This window comes from Chiloscyllium punctatum, chromosome 32 (assembly GCF_047496795.1).
Source record: "Chiloscyllium punctatum isolate Juve2018m chromosome 32, sChiPun1.3, whole genome shotgun sequence".
NCBI classification, from domain to species: domain Eukaryota; kingdom Metazoa; phylum Chordata; class Chondrichthyes; order Orectolobiformes; family Hemiscylliidae; genus Chiloscyllium; species Chiloscyllium punctatum.
Window position 1 is genome coordinate 14,090,969 of NC_092770.1, and position 19,496 is coordinate 14,110,464.

At 37.8% G+C, this 19,496-nt stretch overlaps 1 protein-coding gene across 2 annotated transcripts in view; it reads left to right on the forward strand.

The window, feature by feature from the left end:
• LOC140457905 (zinc finger C3H1 domain-containing protein-like) overlaps positions 1–18,020 on the forward strand; it is a 69,531-nt gene extending 51,511 nt beyond the window's left edge. The window contains exons 24-35 of one of the 2 annotated variants that reach the window (XM_072551675.1): positions 7,568–7,808; positions 7,902–8,007; positions 8,183–8,381; positions 8,897–8,991; positions 11,390–11,500; positions 11,739–11,843; positions 11,966–12,131; positions 15,419–15,519; positions 15,649–15,750; positions 16,175–16,217; positions 16,730–16,792; positions 17,050–18,020. In XM_072551675.1, coding sequence (XP_072407776.1) covers positions 7,568–7,808; positions 7,902–8,007; positions 8,183–8,381; positions 8,897–8,991; positions 11,390–11,500; positions 11,739–11,843; positions 11,966–12,131; positions 15,419–15,519; positions 15,649–15,750; positions 16,175–16,217; positions 16,730–16,792; positions 17,050–17,181 — 1,464 coding nt within the window. In that variant the 3' untranslated portion in view covers positions 17,182–18,020. The remainder of the gene's footprint in view (positions 1–7,567; positions 7,809–7,901; positions 8,008–8,182; positions 8,382–8,896; positions 8,992–11,389; positions 11,501–11,738; positions 11,844–11,965; positions 12,132–15,418; positions 15,520–15,648; positions 15,751–16,174; positions 16,218–16,729; positions 16,793–17,049) is intronic. The other variant, XM_072551677.1, reaches the window with a different exon arrangement.
• Positions 18,021–19,496: the final 1,476 nt, after the last annotated feature.

Consider the following 19,496-nt stretch of genomic DNA (forward strand, 5'->3'; position numbering starts at 1 on the left):
CCCCCAGAAGCTGTCCATCATCTAAAAGGCATAACTGTGACAGAATACTCCCCACTTTCCTGGATGAAAGCAGGTACAACAATGCTCAAGCATTGACACCACCCAGGACAAAGCAGCCCACTTGATTGACACTATAATCACAAACATCCGTTCCTGCTACCATCAATGCTCCGTAGCAGCAATGTGTTCCATGTACCCAATGCACTGCAGAACATGACCAGGACTACTTGGATAACATATACCAAGGTCATGGATGCTAACATCTGGAAGGGAAGGGGCAGCAGATACATGGGAACATGACAACCAAGCTCCCCTCCCAGCCACACTCCTCCATGACTCTGAAATATATTGCCACTCCTTCACTCACTGGGTCAAAATACTGGAAACCCCTCCATGTTGGCATTGTCCTACAGCAAGTGGATTGCAGCAATTCAAGAAGGCAACTCAAGACCACTACCTCAAGGGAACTAGGGATGGGCAAATGCTAGCCAAGCCAGCGGCACCCACAGTCAAGAATAAATGAAAGCGTTGGAAATTGGTTCATCAGTATATTAATTATGATTGAGTTCCAAATTTCAAGCTGCCTTGATGGTTTATTGATTTCATACATACTGTGAGTGCACTTGCTCTGTCTTCATTGTACCATCACCAGTTAAGGGGTACTTGATTCCTAGGTGCTCTTGAGCAGCAATTTCCCTTTTGTGGGTACAAGCCATATGGGTGGGCAACCTGGTTTGAATTTCCAGTTATTTTTTTCTGTTCTCATTTGGTGTCTCTTGGAATTAAATGAGCCTGTAGGTTTGAAAAACATTATCTTTGGAGTATTGCTTTATTGGTGATAAAATTCTGAATTGCGAATCCAAGATCCTTTGTATTAGGAATTTAAAGTATTGGAACAGTTCTCATAAATACTGGCCTTCATGACTACAGTTACTGTGAGATGTAATCATCCATTCTTGCAGGCTTGATTCATAGTGTGGCATATTTCAAGCTTGTATTGTGTTCTCTGGAGTTTGATAGTGGTGGAAACCATGCTAAGAGATTTGGTGACTTAGAGTTATAGATATATACAGCATGGAAACAGACCCTTCAATCCAACTTGTCCATGCTGACCAAATATCAGAAATAATTCTTGTCCCATTTGCCTACTTTTTGCCCATATCCCTCTTAACCCCTCCTATTCATATACGCATCTAGATACCTCTTAAATGTTGTAATTGTACCAGGCTCCTCCACATCTGGCAGCTCATCCATACATGCACCAGCCTCTATGTGGTAAAAGTTGCCCCATACGTTCCTTTTAAATCTTTCCCCTCTAGTTTTGGACTCTCCCACCCTGGGGAAATAAACCTTGTCTAAATAGCCTCTCCATGCCCCTCATGATTTTAAACCTTATAAAGTCACCCCTTAGTGAAAATAGTCCTAGTCTATTCAATTTCTCTCTATAGCTCAAACCCTCCAACCCTGACAACTTCCTCATAAATCCTTGCTGAACCCTTTCAAGTTTCACAACATCCTTCCTATGGCAGAGACTAAAATTGCATGCAGTAATCCAATAGTGGACGCACCAATGTCCTGTCCAGCTGCAACGTGACCTCCCAACTCCTATACACAATGAACTAACCAATAAAGGCAAGCACACCAAACTGCTCCTCCACTATCCTGTCCACCTGAGACTCCACTTTAAAGGACCTATGAAGCTGCACTCCAAGGTCTCTTTGTTCAGCAATACTGCCCAGGACCTTAACATTGTGTATGAATCCTGCTCAGATGTGCTTTTCCACAATGCCTCACCTCATGTTTTATCTAAATTAAATTCCATCTGCCAGTCTTAGGCCCATTGACCCATCTGATCAAGATCCTGTTGTACTCTGGGGTAACCTTCGCTGTCCACTTCACCTCCAATTTTAGCAAACTTATTAATCATATCTTCTATTTGACAAAAAGCAGCAGACCCAGAACCAATCCTTGTAGCACACCACTGGTCACAGGCCGCCAGTTTGAAACACAATGCTGCACCACTACCCTCTATCTTCTACCTTTGAGCCAGTTCTGTATCCAAATAACTAACTCTTCCTTTATTCCATGTGATCTAATCTTGCTAACCAATCTACTGTGAGGAATCTTGAAGTCTATATAGAATATGGCCACCGCTCTGCCCTCTTCATTACTACTACAAAAAACTCAATCAAGTTTGTGAGGCACGACATGATTTCCCATGCACAAAGCCATGTTGTCTATTCTTAATCAGTCCTTGCCTTTCCAAATACATGTAAATTCTGTCCCTCAGGATTCCCTCCAACAACTTATCCACTACCAATGTCATGCTTACTGGTCTATAGTTCACTGGCTTTTCTTTAACACATTTCTTAAATAGTGGCACCATGTTAGCCAACCTCCAGTCTTCTAGCACCTCACCTGTGGCTATCTATGATACAGATATCTCAACAAGGGGCCTAGCAATTGTTTTATAGCTTCCCACAGAGTTTGAGCGTAGATCTGATCAAACATTTATTCACCTTTATGCATTTTAAGACATCCATCACCTCTATAATGTGGATGTTATCAAAATGTCGCTAATTATTTCCTGATGTTTATCTTCCATATCCTTCTCCACACTTCAGCACTGATGAAAATACTTGTTTAGAACCTCTGCGGCTCCACACATGGGTAGCCTTTTTGATCTTTTAAGGGGCCCAATTGTCCTTTGTGTATTTATAAAATCCCTTGGGATTCTCCTTTTAATCCTATTTGCCAAAGCTGTCTCATGTCCTTTTTTCTTTGCCTTCCTCATGTCCCTTGAGAATGCTCCTTCTGCCTTTATACTCTCCGATAAATTTACTTGGTCTCTGCTGTCTGTACCTGAGATGTGCTTCCTCCTTCTTTTGCTTGACCAAAACCTCAATTCCTCTAGTCATTCAACATTCCCCACACCTACCAGCCTTGCCTGTCACTGGAGTCTAGCTTTTTTTTTATTTTGAAGGTTCCCATTTTCCAGCTCTCCATTTACCTGCAAACATCTGCCCCCAGTCAACTTTTGAAAGGTCTTGGCTAATACCGTCAAAATTAGCCTTCCTCCAATTTAGAACTTTAGCCTTTAGATCTGATCTGTCCTTTTCCATATTTTAAAACTGTTATGGTCACTGGCCCCACAGTGCTCTCCCACTGACACCTCAGTCACTTGCTTAAAAATGTGTTGCTGGAAAAGCACAGCAGGTCAGGCAGCATCAAAGGAGCAGGAGAATCGACGTTTCGGGCATAAGCCCTTCTCAGTCACTTGCCCTGCTTTATTTCCCAAGAGTAGGTCAAGTTTTGCATCATTTCTAGTAGGTACATCCATATACAGAATCAAAGCATTTTCTTGTATATACTTAACCAGTACTTCTCCATCCAAACCCTTAATTCAATGGCAGTCCTGATCTAGGTTTGTAAAGTTAAAATCTCCTGTCATAACCAATTTATATTCTTATAACTGATATCTCCTTACAAATTGGTTTCTCAATTTCCTGCTGACTATTAGGTGGTCTGTGGTACAATGCCAATAAGTTGATCATTTCTTTGTCAGTTCCACCCAAATAACTTCACTTCATTGAAATAAATGCAGTTTAATTTATCAGTTCTACTTTGTTCTCTTTGTTCCTGCCTGTCCTGACTGTTTGATTTGCTCCTTTTCCCTACTGTACCAGTCTCAGACTGGTCTCTTTGCTCACTATCTCCCTGGGTCCACCACCCCCACCTTACGAGTTTAAATCCTCCCAGGAGCTGTAGCAAATTTCACTTTCAGTATATTCGTCCCCATTGAATTCAGGTGCAGTCTTTACCTTCTCACATCTGGTTTTGTTTATGTGCCGAATTCCACTTTCATACTATTTAGACTGATGTATTGAAATTGTCCCTTATTCTCCATTGGGTGGAAGGAGGCTGCTGTTCTGATCACTTTGCCCTTCAGGATTTCAATCCTGCAGTAAAGCTACCTTAAAGTGTGAGCTCTAGAATCTCTTGCTGTTTTCAAAATGAATGGGACTGATGCTGGCTTTCTGGGATGAATCAATTGACTCATTTGTTTCAGTTAGAAATGTTCTATGAGCAGCAATATTCCCCAAACTTGTCTGTCTAGCCATCTGTCTGGCTCATTAACAAATAAATTCTTCTTTTTCTCAAGCTGCACTGGATAGCTGTAAAGAGAACTTAAATCTGTGATTCATTTGCAAATCCTTTGTGGAAAATTGGCCAAAACTGCCTGTCTTGGTCCAAATGGTTCAGGTGGATGTTAGAGCCTTTGGCACTATGTAAAGAGTTGGGAGCTGGCCTAATCTACCAAAATAGGCTTATTAGCCATTTCAATTCTTTTTATGGAATGTTGCAACCTTTTTTTAAAAAAACAAATGCCATGTAGCTCTGTAAATGATTCGCTATTGGTTTTAGTTTTAACTTTTGGGTTTATAATTGCATGTCCATCTGGATTGTCAGGCACTCTACCTTTTTTGTTGATAGGTTAGTATGAGAAATTTTTAGATGACAACTTCATTTAAAGTTGCCCAGCTTACAAAGGGTTATGTGAAATATTTGGTACAGTAATAAATCCTTTGGCCTAACCAGTCCACACTATATTTACGCCATTTCAGCCGCCTCCCAATTTTTCTCAACTGATTCTATCATCGTAGCCATCTATTCCCATCTCCCTCAAATCTTTGGTTTCCTCTTAAAGTATCTATATTATTTGCTTCAGCCACTCCCTGTGGTATTGATTTCCACATTCCTAGTCACCTTGGGAAGTTCTGAATTTTTTTTTAACTTATTTGAATTTCTTGGTGACAATCTTATTTACATTGGTCACAAAAGGAGCCATGCTGTCTGAATTCATTCTTGAGTACTTTATTGATTTTAAGGACCTTTCAATTACACTTTGCCTTTGACAAGAAAGAAGAGACCCACCTTTTTTTTTCTGATGTGTATACCCAATTATCATTCTAAAATTCTGTGCACCCTTGCAACTGCTTCTGTACCTTCCCTGTATTGTGGTCACCAGAACAGCTTGGATCTAGCACTGATCCGCGTGGAACACTATTTTCCACTTTGTCAATCTTTAACTCCCACTTTCTGATTTCTGTCTTGAGATCAGCGAGCAGTCTATTCTGCTGTTTGTTCCCATCTTACATTCTGTAACATAATTAGCATATTATGGGGTACCTAATCAAAAGCATTTAGAAAATCCAGTTAAATAACATCTGTGTTACTGCTGTATATTCTATTAAATGTTGTTAGATGATTCAAGATTTCCTTTTGAAGTCCATGATAACTCTTCATTTGTTCCTCTCACTTCTACATGTACCCCCTGTATCAGTCTTTTAGCAGATTGCTCTTGATGGCTTTATAATTGAGGAGAAAGTGAGGACTGCAGATGCTGGAGATCAGAGCTGAAAATGTGTTGCTGGAAAAGCGCCGCAGGTCAGGCAGCATCCAAGGAACAGGAGAATCGACATTTCGGGCATAAAAGCTGATGCCCGAAACGTTGATTCTCCTGTTCCTTGGATGCTGCCTGACCTGCTGTGCTTTTCCAACAACACATTTTTGGCTTTATAATTGACCCTGGTATTGATAGTTAATAAAATTGAAGGTATGGCCCACAGGTCCTTTTTTGTAAATTGGTGTTCAGCTGATGAATTGTCCATTGTGTGCTGACTGGACCAGGATAGGGCAGGAGGTTCTGGAATTGCATATACCAGGGGTGCCCTAAGTGGGATCACAAGCTGAAATTTTGGACTTATGAACTCTACAGAAATTGCTGTCGTCATGCTCTGACTAAATAGTAAGAGATGTACAGCTGTCTTTTCACTCTGACAGGCCTCTGTGATCAGTTATAATCATTGAGCTTCAAAATAGGGCCACAATGTTTGGAAAGTGCTGGCATAGACATTACAGCATTAAAGGTTGCATTTACGAATGCTGCAACACCAGGGGGAGCATTTCCTGCACATACCGCAGAGGCAGTGTCAGCTGTGGTAATGAGACTTTTGATCAAGCTCATTTCTGCACTTCATTTTCAACTCAACTGGCATCTAAATTTAAATTTTGATGTGAACCAAATTCAGGTACTAACAAATAAAGTGAAACAGAATCCTATTAGTATTGACTGTTTCTCCAAAAATTATGTTCATTTGCCAGTCATTATTATTAAAATTCTCATGTTGGATACATTTGAAGTACTTTTAAAATTAGACTTCTACATAAGCTGTGTTAAAATGTTTCATCTCCTTGCCTTATTTTCTTCAAATATATGTACTCTTCAGTAGCTAGGCTCTCCCAGAAAACTAAACTTGTAATAATTATTGTACCTAATAAAAATATTACAAGTACATTTCCCAACGCAAGGCTAGAAACATTAACTTTAGGATTGAATCTTTAATTGTTAATTGAACTACCTGGGCTGTATAGGAATTGGGATTTTCTGTTACACTGTTCCTGCTGCTGACCAGCATGGCGTTAGGATTGGTCATGCATACACTGGTGGCTACATTATGAGCCCTTCATTAGAGATCAGTTGATTGCTCCAAGTAGTTTGCTTTGATTATTTACCTTGCCTAATTTTAAGCATCTCTATCAAATCATCATGTACTCAGGTTTTGAAGACAAGCCGTCTTCATAATTATATTTCCTAATGGACACATACTTTGAATCTGTTTTACCCTCTCTTGCCACAATACATTAATGTGGAGCCCAAAACTCTGCAAGTTACTCAAACAGCATGACAAACAAATTTATCATTACATTTTAACTCGTTTCTTGTATAGCCTACTTACTGTAAAGCTCAGCATTTCATTAGCTGTTTCTAATGTTCCTATACAATTGAGCTATTGCTTGAAATACATTCTGGGTGTAAACTGCTCCCACCCATTTTGTATAACCTATCTTTCTATGTGAAGTACATTTTTAACCAAAATTTAGTTCCTGACACTGAATTTCTAAAACTTTTCCCCATTCCACTGTGTTCAGTTATCCCTTGCAGTGTCATCTTATGCACAGTTATTTCTGTAACTTTGAAATCCATTGTCTAGCTTGATATCCAAATGGTTCAAACTTATTCCCCGTTCATCCCCAAATGATTTTTTTTTTAAGTGACATTTGAAGATGCAATCTTTCACATGTTTTATAAAATAAATAAGGTCATTTAGGTTGGCTTCAGCTTTGTAAATTTCCAACATAAACTGCAACTATTAATAAAGCTTAATATTCAGTCTGAGTAAGGGCATTCCAATTTACCACTTTGCATTTTTGTGGTAAAAATAAAACTTCCATGTTTGCAAATTTTCTGGACTTTGAGAGTTGTGCTGAGAGGACATCTGCTCCACCTTGTTAATTTTGAGTTTTCTAATACTTAAAATTTCATGGGATGTGGGCGTCACTGGCTCGATCGGCATTTATTATGTATCCCTAATACCCCAGAAAGCAGTTGAATTAACCAAATTGCTGTGGGTCTGGAATTACCTCTAGGCCAGACCAGGTAAGGATGCAACTTGAAGTATGAATTAGCGCATTGTCTTCATATTTTTGATCATATGTTTTACAGAATGCCCTGAAGAGTTCAGATGGTAACAAAAGTGTGGCAGGATATTTAAACACAAATGACTGCTGCTTGGCTTGGTTAGCCTATATTCACCTCATTGAATTCAACACTCTCCCTTGCCGGTTCTTCGATCCAGCTGTAGCCATTCCTTCTAAGCTTGTAATGAAGGAGCCATTTCTCATCCCTTGGCAAACATCAACCGATATAAAAACACATCCTGACACATTACTTGCATTGTTTGAAGGTGAAGTTAATAAGCTTTGAATCTTTTGAGCTTGTTAATTTACAAGTCAAAATTTCAATTAATTAATGATTTCTTTCTAACCAATTTGCTTAGATGCTGTCCATGCATGTTCTGAGGACTGTGCTTCAACAGAGGAGAGAATTGCAGCCTGTCTCTCAATTTACAGAAATATGATTTTAGTACTGAAGCTAATGGGAAGGTATGGTTACTTAAACTCTCAAGCAACATTGAAGTATAGATGGAGCATTTTATTTGTACTCGTCAGTGACGTTAGTGTTTAACGTCAACATCTTTGAAGGTATTCTATTTGATTGCAGATTGTTAAACAGTTACTTGATGCGTGTTAATTTCAGTGCCTTTGTAATATTTTTCAGATGGGAAACTGCTGTAAAACTTTGCAAGACATTGCTGCAGTCCTGCCCAGCTGCCTTCCAACTTACTGAAGCTCTAGCTGACCTCTATTTAGAGAATAAACAAATTGAAGATGCTGCAAATGCATGGCTCTCTGCATTTAGAAGGAACCCCCATAATGCTCAATTATTGTATTATGCATTCAAGTTCTTTATTTCAGTGGTATGTATTTGTTTTGCAATATTCCCTTCCTCAAACTGAATCTATTCCAAGATTGACAGATTCCATATATTGCACCAGACAGTTCAGAGTTTTGTTTGTTGGGAGCTGAAATATTTTCCGTATATATTTGCTGGTCACCTTGAAAGTAGAAGCAAAATCTTTTTCCCATTCCCCACTTATTTCCCCTCCGTGATTTGCTGAACAAATTGTGTTCAGGATTATAAGAAATACAAACTGGACTAGGCCAGTAAACCCATTAGACTGCTGCACCATTTTGTATAATCGTGGTTGATCTGATGGGATTGTAATCTTGTTAATCTGGAACTAGTTTCATTAGGCTGGTGACATTATTTAAAGTGTGTTAAATGGCCTTCTATGGTAAAGAGAAATTTAAGATAAATACTTAAATTGTGTCCTTGGATGTATTTTCTGTTGAATTATAAGTTGTTGTAAATGAAGTATGAAAGACTTACATAAAAAGCAAATTGTCATTTCATCATTCCTTTTTTTTATAGAAAAAGAGAGACATGATTCCTGCTCTGTTTCAAGAATTTATTGACTCCTTCTTTGAGGGGGAAGCCCCCAAGTGCCACCCTGCAAATACTTTACGGTAAGGCCTGATCCCTGTGCCCATAAAGGTCTCTATTTTAAAAACAGACTTGCTAAGTTGCTATTTAATTAAGTCCTTCTCTTGAATTTAAATCCTTAATTGTACTTAAGGTACTTAAATTGTATCCCAGATTTTTGGCAATTGTGGAACTGTTTATCTCTAAGTGTGAGCCTTGCTTGCAGAAATCTATTTCCTTTCACATCACACATGGAGAGAATCTAGTGTAATAATAATGTAATTGAACTCAATCCAATGGTCCAGGCTAATTATCTAGTGACATAAGTTGGCTCCTACCATGGCAGCTAGTGCAATTTAAACTCAGTTTGGAACTCTGGAAGTGAAAGCTAGTCTTAGTGGTGGTGACCATGAAAGTATCATAAATTGTTGTAAGTTGATCTAATTCATGTCCTGTAGGATAGGACTTGTTATCTTTACCTAGTCTGGCCTCTGCAATTTCAGACTCAAAGTTGACTTTTATCTGCAGTCTGAAATGGTCTGGCAAGCTATTCCATTCAAGGAAGATTAGAGATCAGTAATAATGCTGGGTTTGCCATAAAAGAATAAAGTGAAATGTTTCATTTGCAGTTTGAAAATCGGAATTATTACGCAAATTCAATTTAAAGGAACCTCAATTATCCAGCATTCGATTAACTGAATTTAGAATTATCTGAACAAGATCACAACGTCCTGATGCTTGGCTAACTGTTACCCAGCACTCGATTACCGAGCATTCAATTAACCGAATGCAATATTCCCTACCTGTGCCCTCTGGATAATTGAGGTTCCTTCTGTAATTTGCTGTAGGAAGCTAGCATGTTGTTGATACCACCCACGTTTATTGATTCCCTCTAATGTTTCCTCTATAAATCATGAAAACAGGATATCAGACCTGCATTGTACAGACATTGAAGTAAAGCATAATCTGTAAAATGAATTCATTCATTTATTTACATAAAAAATTTGTCATGTTATTCAAAGTGATAGAACTATGCAAACACTGCTTTGAGGTTTTCATGTGATATGATCTTCCTGTATGATGCCTCAGTATAAATGCACGCATTGCTCTTTTATCTCTTGGTGGCATATTCTTCTGGCTGGTACAATAGAAGTTATTTGCCATGGCAAGGATTTTTCACGTTTACTGTTTCGGAAAATTGAATTTTCTACCCCATAAAATCTTTGTTATCAAATGACAGTTGAGCAAAGCATTTTTCAAATTGCTAAGATCCTGTATTATTTCTTCAGTTCTGCAAAATGTGAACTAAAATCTTTCAGTAATCTAGTTGGGGCTGTTTATATTGGCTTTCTTCAGTGCTGTTTCAATTACTGAACTATATATTTTGCTTGATTTTTGGACCTTTGGAATTTGGCGGTCTTGATCAATTTTGATCTCCGTACTAAAACAGGAACGTTTATACTGGTGTCCTACTTGAGCCATTTTTGTGTAAAATTTGGTCATGTATGCCTTTTTTGTATTCTAGAAAATATTCCAGTAAGTGAAATTGTTTTCTTGGTGTCAGAATATTACCTACAGATCCGAGGAAATATGCTGTCAGTTATCCTTGCTAATGTACATTTATTTTATCCAGATTTGCTACATCCCTCTTTGAATGGTCTTTGTTCTTGAAATGTAGCTTCAGCTCCATTGTTTTCCTGTTTTTTGTTTTGTAGTTTCAAGTTCTGCTTTTGTATCTAATTGCTGTGTGCACTTTTTAAGATGAAGGTTTCAAACTGTGGATCCTAAAGGGTTGTCTCTTTTCTTGCATATATTGCGTGAATGTCTTTCTCTTCAGATTTGTTTTTGTTTTCCTTTGTCACTGGAAATGTCAGAAATCAGGACAAATTCATATTCGAAAATGGGTCAACATTTGTGACTTAGATTCTTCATCCAAACTGTGTCCATGCCTTTCTTGGTTTTATTTGGAATAAATCTGTGAAGATGTGGAATATTTGATATAAGTTAAAAATTATTTTTATGTTGCACAATTTTGAAGAAATTAGATGCGTAGTTAGAAAATGTGAATATCTGAAATTGAACATGTTAGAGCCTGAAAATGCTTCCTGAAAGTTGCATTTTCTTGACATTCTGAACGTATGCCATTTAAGTAATGATGGATTTTATTGGATTCACCTTTTATGACATTCAGAAACAGAATTTTTTTTCCCTAAAAAAATATATCTTGAGTCTTGGTTTAGGACTTTAATGTTTGAGATTCTGCCGCTGGTCATTTTTAAAACCAAAAATAATAAAAATTGTTGATGGGAAGACTTTCTGGGATCATGCAACAGTCTAGTAAATTATTTGGTTAAGCATTTCTGCTATTCTTGGATTCTAGTTGGTTGCACTTCTGTGTTTTTGAAAGAGGTGGTTTTAAAATATGTTTGTTCTTTTTATCAGTCAGTTCCTGAACTATCCCATGCCTTATGACTTCAGAGCACCTTCATGCAAAGAACTGTTGAATGGGGAACTGCTGAACGCCCAGATCCCCTATCTGTGGTTGATTTTCTGGTAAGAAATCCTGCAGATGAGTTTAATCCTGAGCAAAATACTCAACTTCAATTAAGTCTTTATCTGCTAGAGAATAAGGCTTTGAAAAAGTTTCATTTATTAATGCTGATAAATGTATGTGGTTTTGAACTTCAGGGAAAGAAAATAACTGCGTGAGTATGAAATGACCAGTCCTATTTGTCATAGCCAGCCTTAATTTTCCTTTTTCTTTTCATGTTCTACTTTCAAACATATGCAGTTTATGGCAATCCATCAATGCAAGCACAAGAGAAGCTGTGGACACCTTTGAAGCAGCTCTTGGTACAGTTATGCAAAATGATATTGTGCAACAAATCTGGATGGAGTAAGTACAACATGCAAAAGGAAACAAAAATAATCCTAATCTAATTAGACTATCTCTGGAAATAATGTCTCTAACAACTGTTGTTTCCAACATAGTAACAATGATGGATGTTTTTTCTGCAGTTATCTTGTTTTTACCAGTAGCCAGCTTGTTGGTTCTAAGAACAAGAACAGAGACTTTAAACTGTTTACAGAGTTGGTGCATAGGTGTTTGGTCACAGTCCCCACAAGAATGCTTATACCATTCAGTTCTGCCAATTTTTGGAGCAACTTCGAGTTTCATAATCAGGTAATATATTTCTTTATTTCCAGTTTTCAGTAACTATAATACATAAACATGTGCTCCTTTCAGTCAAGGGAAGACTTTTATTTTGAGTAATGTTTTTTCCTATTGAGTCAGTTGGCAGAGTCATGATTTGATCCTGTATTTGTTTAAATGTAGCTGATTTTAGCCAGAGTGCTGGTAGAGGAGCTTCAAATGGGCTTGGCATCCCTCGTTTAGATTTGGAGAGCATCTGCATTTGTTACTTCATGTCCATCTAACCCTGCTCAATGCTTGATTGTCTTTTGAGGCAGGTTCAAACTCATGAGATTTCTGGAATTGCTTGTGTGGTCTCAGTATTCATGGTCTGGATATGCCTGAGAAATGATTACTTGGCTATGCCACAAGTGGTGAAGGTATTCGCATGAATCAGGAAAGAGGGGCTCTTGTAGTATAGTGGTAGTCCAAAGCTGTGCACATCAGGGAAATTGGTAAATGGCTCCATAGTGTCACAGGTTAGGTGGGTTATCTATGGTAAATGTGGCATTATGGTGATAGGGTTAGGGTGCTGGGTCTGCTTGGAATGCAGTTTGGAGGGTCAGTGCTGACTTAGTGGGCCAAATTACTACTTTCTGCAATATAGAGCCCTCTAGGATAGGGGAGTGGGTCTGGGTTGGTTACTGTTCGGAGAGTTGGTGTGGACTTGTTGGGCCTGATTTCACACTGTAGGGATTCTATTATTCTTCTGTGATTCTGTAAAGGTTGACACTGCTGAAAGTCAGTACAACCTCTATTTCATTAAAAGGTGAGAAATAGGAAAGAAAGAAGAAACCGGGAAAAATTGATCCTGATTCTTTCAGATTGAGGGGGCTAGTTAAGAATCCACATCTTTGCAGTATACACGGTCATGTATATGGTTGGGGCTGTTGCCCCTTTGACAGGTCAGGTGATCTGGAGTGGGAACCAGGGGAGGTAGTCTAAAACCAACTGTGGAGCTGAGGGGATGCATATACAAATTTACACATTTACCTTGTGTTCTGTTTATAGTTTTAGTGAACCACAAGCATTTACCTGTTCTCTTTTCTCAGTGTTTGGGAGGTGTTTGCCACTCATTGCAACCCTTTTGGCAATGATGTCCGTATGCTTGTGCTAATGGAAATCACTTGCAAGCGTTTATTCTCCATATTGTTGCTCTTACTGACTGAATAGGTCATGCATAGAGGGCTTTTCATACTGTGCCCAAATGTGAGTTTTGCTTGAAATTGACTGGTATGGTACTCGCAATGCAGCAATGTAGTAAAAATGCTTTTAGAGGAAGAGAGGGAAATCTCCTGTGATGCCTTGGGAAGAATGTTAGCCTATAATCACTGCTGACGTCTGCTTCTCCTTTGGCTAAGTATGAGAGACGATTCTTGCAGAAACTGTGGTTTTCTGAATACTTGGCATGTAGCTTTCACTCAACAATATTTACAACTTGGACTAATCGCAGGCATGTGTCATTTCATTCCTAGTGGAACACTTATTGTGATCCCCTCTCAATGCTTGTTGAATCTAAGTTTTAATTGATGCAATTAGCAGGTCCAGTGCTCAACTTAATTTCCAACCTTGGGTTGATAGATTCTCCTAATTTCCAAAATGTACAGCTTTCGAGTATCAATAATACAAAATAAGAACAACAATAGGCTAGTCAGCTGTTGAAGCCTATTCTGCCATTGAGTATTGTGGCTGAACATCCAACCCAGCACCTTGCCCCTGCTTGCTTCCAACACCCACCCCACCATGTGCGCGTGTGCGCACACACCCCAACCCCTTTAGCCCCATGAGCTATATCTAACTCCTTCTTAAAACATTCAATGTGTAGCTTTCAGCTGCTTTCTATGGTAGAGAATTACGCAGGCTCACCACTTACTGGTTGAATAACTTTCTCATCTCAATACTAAGTGGACTGCCCCATGTCGTTAGACTGTGACACCTCATACTGGACTCACCAGTCATCAGGAACATCCTTCCTGCATTTCTCCATTCTGATCTGATTAGAATTTTATAAACTTGAGATCCTCTCTCCACCCCCCCCCCCCCCCCCCCCGCTTGTAAACTTTAGTGAATGTCATCCTGACTATTTCTTCCCTCTTCATATAGCAGTCCAGTCATCCCAGGAGTCAGTCTGGATCAGGAATCCACCAAAAAATCCTTTGTTGCACTCTCTCCATAGCCAGAATATAGATGAGACCAAAACTGCATAGAATACTCGAGTGATCTTACCAGAGCCCTGTACAATTGCAGCTTGACATTCCTGCTCATCCTGTAATACTCTTGCTATGAAGACCAATGTACCATTTGCTGTCTTCAATGTCTGCTGCACCTGCATGCATGCTTACTTTCAGCAGCTGTTGTAAGCTTTATCTCTAATTCTCTCCCTTTGCCAGTCTATCACCATTTGAGATGATTTGCCTTCCTGTTTTCAGTATACAAATGCATAATCTGTGTTGCATAGATTCAGTTAAGGTTTGCTTTCCAATTACTGTTTTTCCTCTTCTGACCGTCTTTCCTGAACTATGCAGAATCTGATCTAGGAAGTCTTAAGTTAGAGTAGTCACTGCTGTGACGAATAATACACTAAGCGAAATAGAGGCAAAAAGAAAAGGATAATTCAGAGGAAACATTATAAATTATGAATTTTTGAAAACACTGAACAATAGAAATGATATGGTGTCACACATGCTTAATCTCTCCTGCACCAGGATAATATTTACTGGCAATTAGACTTATCATTTTTTAAAATGCACTTTGGTTTGAACAAATCGTAATCTTTTCTCAAGTTTGAGTTGCTATTGAGCAACTACAATTTAATGCCATTGCATGTGTTTGAACGCTGAGACTCTTGAGTTGTACACGAATAGAATGGAAATAATTGAGCACCTGAGGAACTCTGAAAGTCTGTTTTTCCTATTTAATTTCTTGTGGCTGGTTGCATGTTTCTGTTGTATTTACTGTAATAACCAGGAGCCTCATTTTTAACAAATTCTGGCCATTAAAGCCTGAACATTTTACTGACAATAATACTTGTGACATGAATATCCTATGTACTTTATTCTCTCTCACACTCATGTTCCTTAGGGTAAAAAAACAAAATGGTGGGAAGCTTCTACCTGTTGTAAAGTTTAATGTGAAATTTCGAAACATTTTTATTTGGTGTTAATACTGAAGGATCTCTACTGATCACCATTTATTTAGTGGTGCTTGTTTAACTGGTTTACATGATTCCTGTTGAAGAATTATTTAACTTAGATTAATTGAATGTAACTCTCTTTTAGGTGATTTCCTTTTATCTAAGTTGCCTTCCCCAATCCCAACATTGCAAAGCTTTGGAAAGGTTCCCTTCCATTATGCCAACTAATGTTGGACTAGCACTAAGGTAAATGTGCAAAAAATATTAATTCCTGAGATAAAATGTTGATTCTTTTGTTGTAGTTTTCTAAGAATTGCAAAGTGATTCATAATGTATGTCTTTGTTTCAACTTATTTGTTTCATTTTCCCCTGCAGAATACTGGAACAGGAATGGAAGGAGGGCAATATCCAGCACCTCAAACTGCAATTGACTATGTTTACACATTCTCTGCCAATCTGTTTGCCAATTTGGAAAATGTAATAACATGTTTTTATTTTTCTATTACTAATTTATTTAAAATTTTACTTTAAATAGTTAATCTGTTATTGATATTTCCTTTTTTCTGATTTTGAGCAAGTTGCTTGAGACTTTTGGTAAGATTTAACTCAGTTGTCAAGCAATCAAGAAGTCTGAAGTAGGACTGTCAATCGAACAATTAGTAAACTTTTGTTTAATGCCAGACTTAGTAACTAAGCAATGGAACAATTGTTCATTTTTGCTCCTTATGAAAATTAATATTCCTTAGGCTGTCTCCCTTATTTGTAGCTTTTAAGTTAAACCTCTGAAGAAAGTTCTCTAGATCCTTTTGTAAACCAATGCATGGTGCTTTCTAGTGTTGTAAAGTAGCATCCAGAAGTTTCAATATTATTAAATGTTTGTTTTTGTTTTTCTTTGCATTAGAGCCATATCTGTTGAAAGCATGTTGAAGGACCATCAAAATGAGGTAAGTGCATGTGTTTCACATTTTAATGCTCTTATGCACAATTTTTAAAAAAAACTTCTTATATGTAACTTTGACATCAAATTGTAATAATTTGACTTCTGTGCAGCAGACTACATTCTAGGCAATCCTGTCTTCCTACTTCAAAAAATTAGTTTTGATTTGATTTTGCAAGGTTTGATTTACTGATAGTATTGCAGCTTACTGTAGCTCTTTGCCATAAGAACACATGTAGATCATGATGCCAGTTGAGTCTATTCCAGCATTCAGTACAATCGAGCCTTATGGACTTCACCGCAACTTTCCAACCCACTTTCTACTTCATTTGCTGTATATACACAATGCTGTGTATATATTGAGTATTTTCCCTTCTTTTAAATGGTAGCTTTGCTCACAAATTTACTTTGGGAATCTTTTTTCATGTAATAATTATGGCTTTTGTAGCAGTTCTGTACGATTGTTTCCCATGAGTATCTCCACACAAGTGCTCCCACTTGCTATTTGCTATTTTTCAGGTTCGGCAGCTTTACCAGCGAGCACTTAAGAAGTTACCCCTTTGTGCAACGCTCTGGAAAGATGTAAAGTTTCCCATTATATTTTTCTTTGATTTTTATTTTCTATATTTAGATTTTGTACAGATATGATTTTAGGTATTTGAGCTCTGATCTAGTTTACAATTGGGAATGGGCAGTAAATGCTGGCCTAGCCAGTGCTGACATTCCATGAATGAATTTTAAAAAAAAATACATTGTTATAAACGCAACCATTTCCAGTGACAAGGTAATTTTTAATTGGTGGCTAGGTCTTACTTAAGTGCTTCCCCTATCTCTTTCAGCAACTCTTGTTTGAAGCTTCAGAAGGAGGTAAAACTGATAATCTCAGAAAACTAGTTACCAGGTGTCAGGAGATTGGCGTCAGCTTAGATGAGCTCTTAAATTTAAGCCCTTCCCAGAACAGAGGGCAATGATTACAGAGCGTAAAAATGTTTCCCGATCCCCCCTACGTATAAGAGGTGGCTCATCAAGACTTGGCTGGTCTATAGCTGATATCTGCAAATGCAGATAATAATCAGTGGAGATGCACATGTCCTCCCCAACGGCTTTCTTCTCTACGTGGTCAAAAATCTTGGAGTTTACGAACCAGTGACCCAAAACAAGATCAATGAACTCCTACTTGGCCTCTGGGCCCTGTCAGATTGTCGTAACATCACGTCCGTAAGTATGGTACCTCAGAATGATGAATTATTTTTTAAATGTCGTGTGTCTTTAGTCTTTATACGAACTGCTGCATGTAAAGTTGGCTAATTTTAGTGCAGTTCTATGCACATGAATAAGGCAGTTTCAATTTTTTTGTTTTCTTTTCTCCCCCTCCCTTGTTAAACTTCTGTTTGAGATTTTTTATTACAGGTTCAAAAGCAGCAGGTTTCACAGAAAAAAGTGTTATTGCCTTGGTAGAAAGTCCAAAGTGACTGCTTTGCCAGGTGAAGATTCCAGGAGGGGTTGCATAACACCCTTTCTTATATTCAGTGTGGTGGACTTGCTGCTGCAGAGACTCTTTGTTTTATGTATTAACATACTTGAAGACAAAATCTACTGCAGTGGAAAAGTTGGAACACTAAAATTTATGCATGCCAGTGCATCAGTTCTTGAGGCTGGTCAAAATTTATGTGCAATCTTGTTTTGTGAGAATTTATTTATTTTATGGTTTGAGGAAAACTTGAAGAGTGACAAGTATTTGACAAATAAACTTTTGTACTAAATACTTTGTAAGTATTCTTATACAATGTGTTTATATTTGATTATTTTCAATACATGCTTTATCAAGAAAAGGAGTCTGTCTTTTCTTTTGTATCCTCATTATATAGTGTGGGCAAAGTAACCTGTTGGTTGTGCAAACATTTCTGAGTTTAGCAATAAGTAGTGGAGAAATGATACATTGATCAATTAATTCTTAGAAAAGCTGGGCATCGATGATACTACAAACTGATTAAAATGTTGGTTTTCACACAGAAAAAGCACTTCCACAGCAAATAAATTATGTAATATAGACAAAACCAATTTTTATCCTACTCGCAGTTGAACTGTAAGATTGAGGTATAAACTTCACTCGGGTCATCAGAACCAGTATTCTTCCAATGAAAGCAAAGACTTGGATTTACATTTCATCTTTCACAATATCATGTCATCAAAGCAAACAGCAACTTTGAAGTATGACCACTGAACAAGCCATAGCAGCAAAATTACAAATCTCTCCAATAAAATTTGTAAAAGACCAGAATTAGTTTTAGCTAAATATTGCCTAGATCACCAAAGATAACTCACTTGGTTTTTGCCATAGCGCTGAGAGATCTTTTAAGTTCACCTGAGATGAAGACAGTCTCTTGGTTTACTGCATACATTCATGTAGAATTCTGAGCTCAAAAACAGCATGAATTTATGTAAAACTCTGTTATCTCACTTTTTAGATTAGAATCAATCTAAACATCAGGTCATAGACAGAGAATACAGGGGGCTAACACCTTCAACATATTGTCTAGCTATCACCATTGTTAACAGCTAACCTGAGAATGCAACCTTTTTTTAAAAAAAAAGGGTTTTGTGATTTGCACATGAAAGAAGTGAAACTTTGACTGTATTCTAACAGATGAAAGGCTAAACAGACAATTTTTCAATGTATAATTTCAGTTACATCACACTGCAAACTTTTGCTATAAATTCTGTTACGATCAAGCCCTCCACAATCACCTGATGAAGGAGCGTCGCTCCGAAAGCTAGTGTGCTTCCAATTAAACCTGTTGAACTATAACCTGGTGTTGTGATTTTTTAATCTTGGTTTAATGGTTGTCTCAAAGAAAACAACTCTGCCAGTGCAGTATTACTACAGTTCTTGAGCATTAGGCTAAATTTTGTCCTATTCTGGAATGCAACCTGAAAGTGCAACCACCTTAAATAGTGAAAGAGATTAGTAACATTTTCCAAAAAGGACAAGTAATGAGCTCTCTCAACATTGGCGTGCCATCGTGAATTGTATGCTCAGTGCTTTGGACTTACGATCTTCTGACTGTCAAGAATGTTACCACTGAACTAAGATACCCCTCCCCCAATGTCTCACAATTGGTTTACCAGTTTAATATATTATTCTTCAACCTGATTCAACAGCCAGGATTTTAAATTATGGTGCATTGCAGAGTTCATAATAACAATAAAGTAGTAACTTTGAGTTAACCATATCTATTAAATCACACAGTTTCAATGTTTTACTGTTTTGCTTGCCAAATAGGGT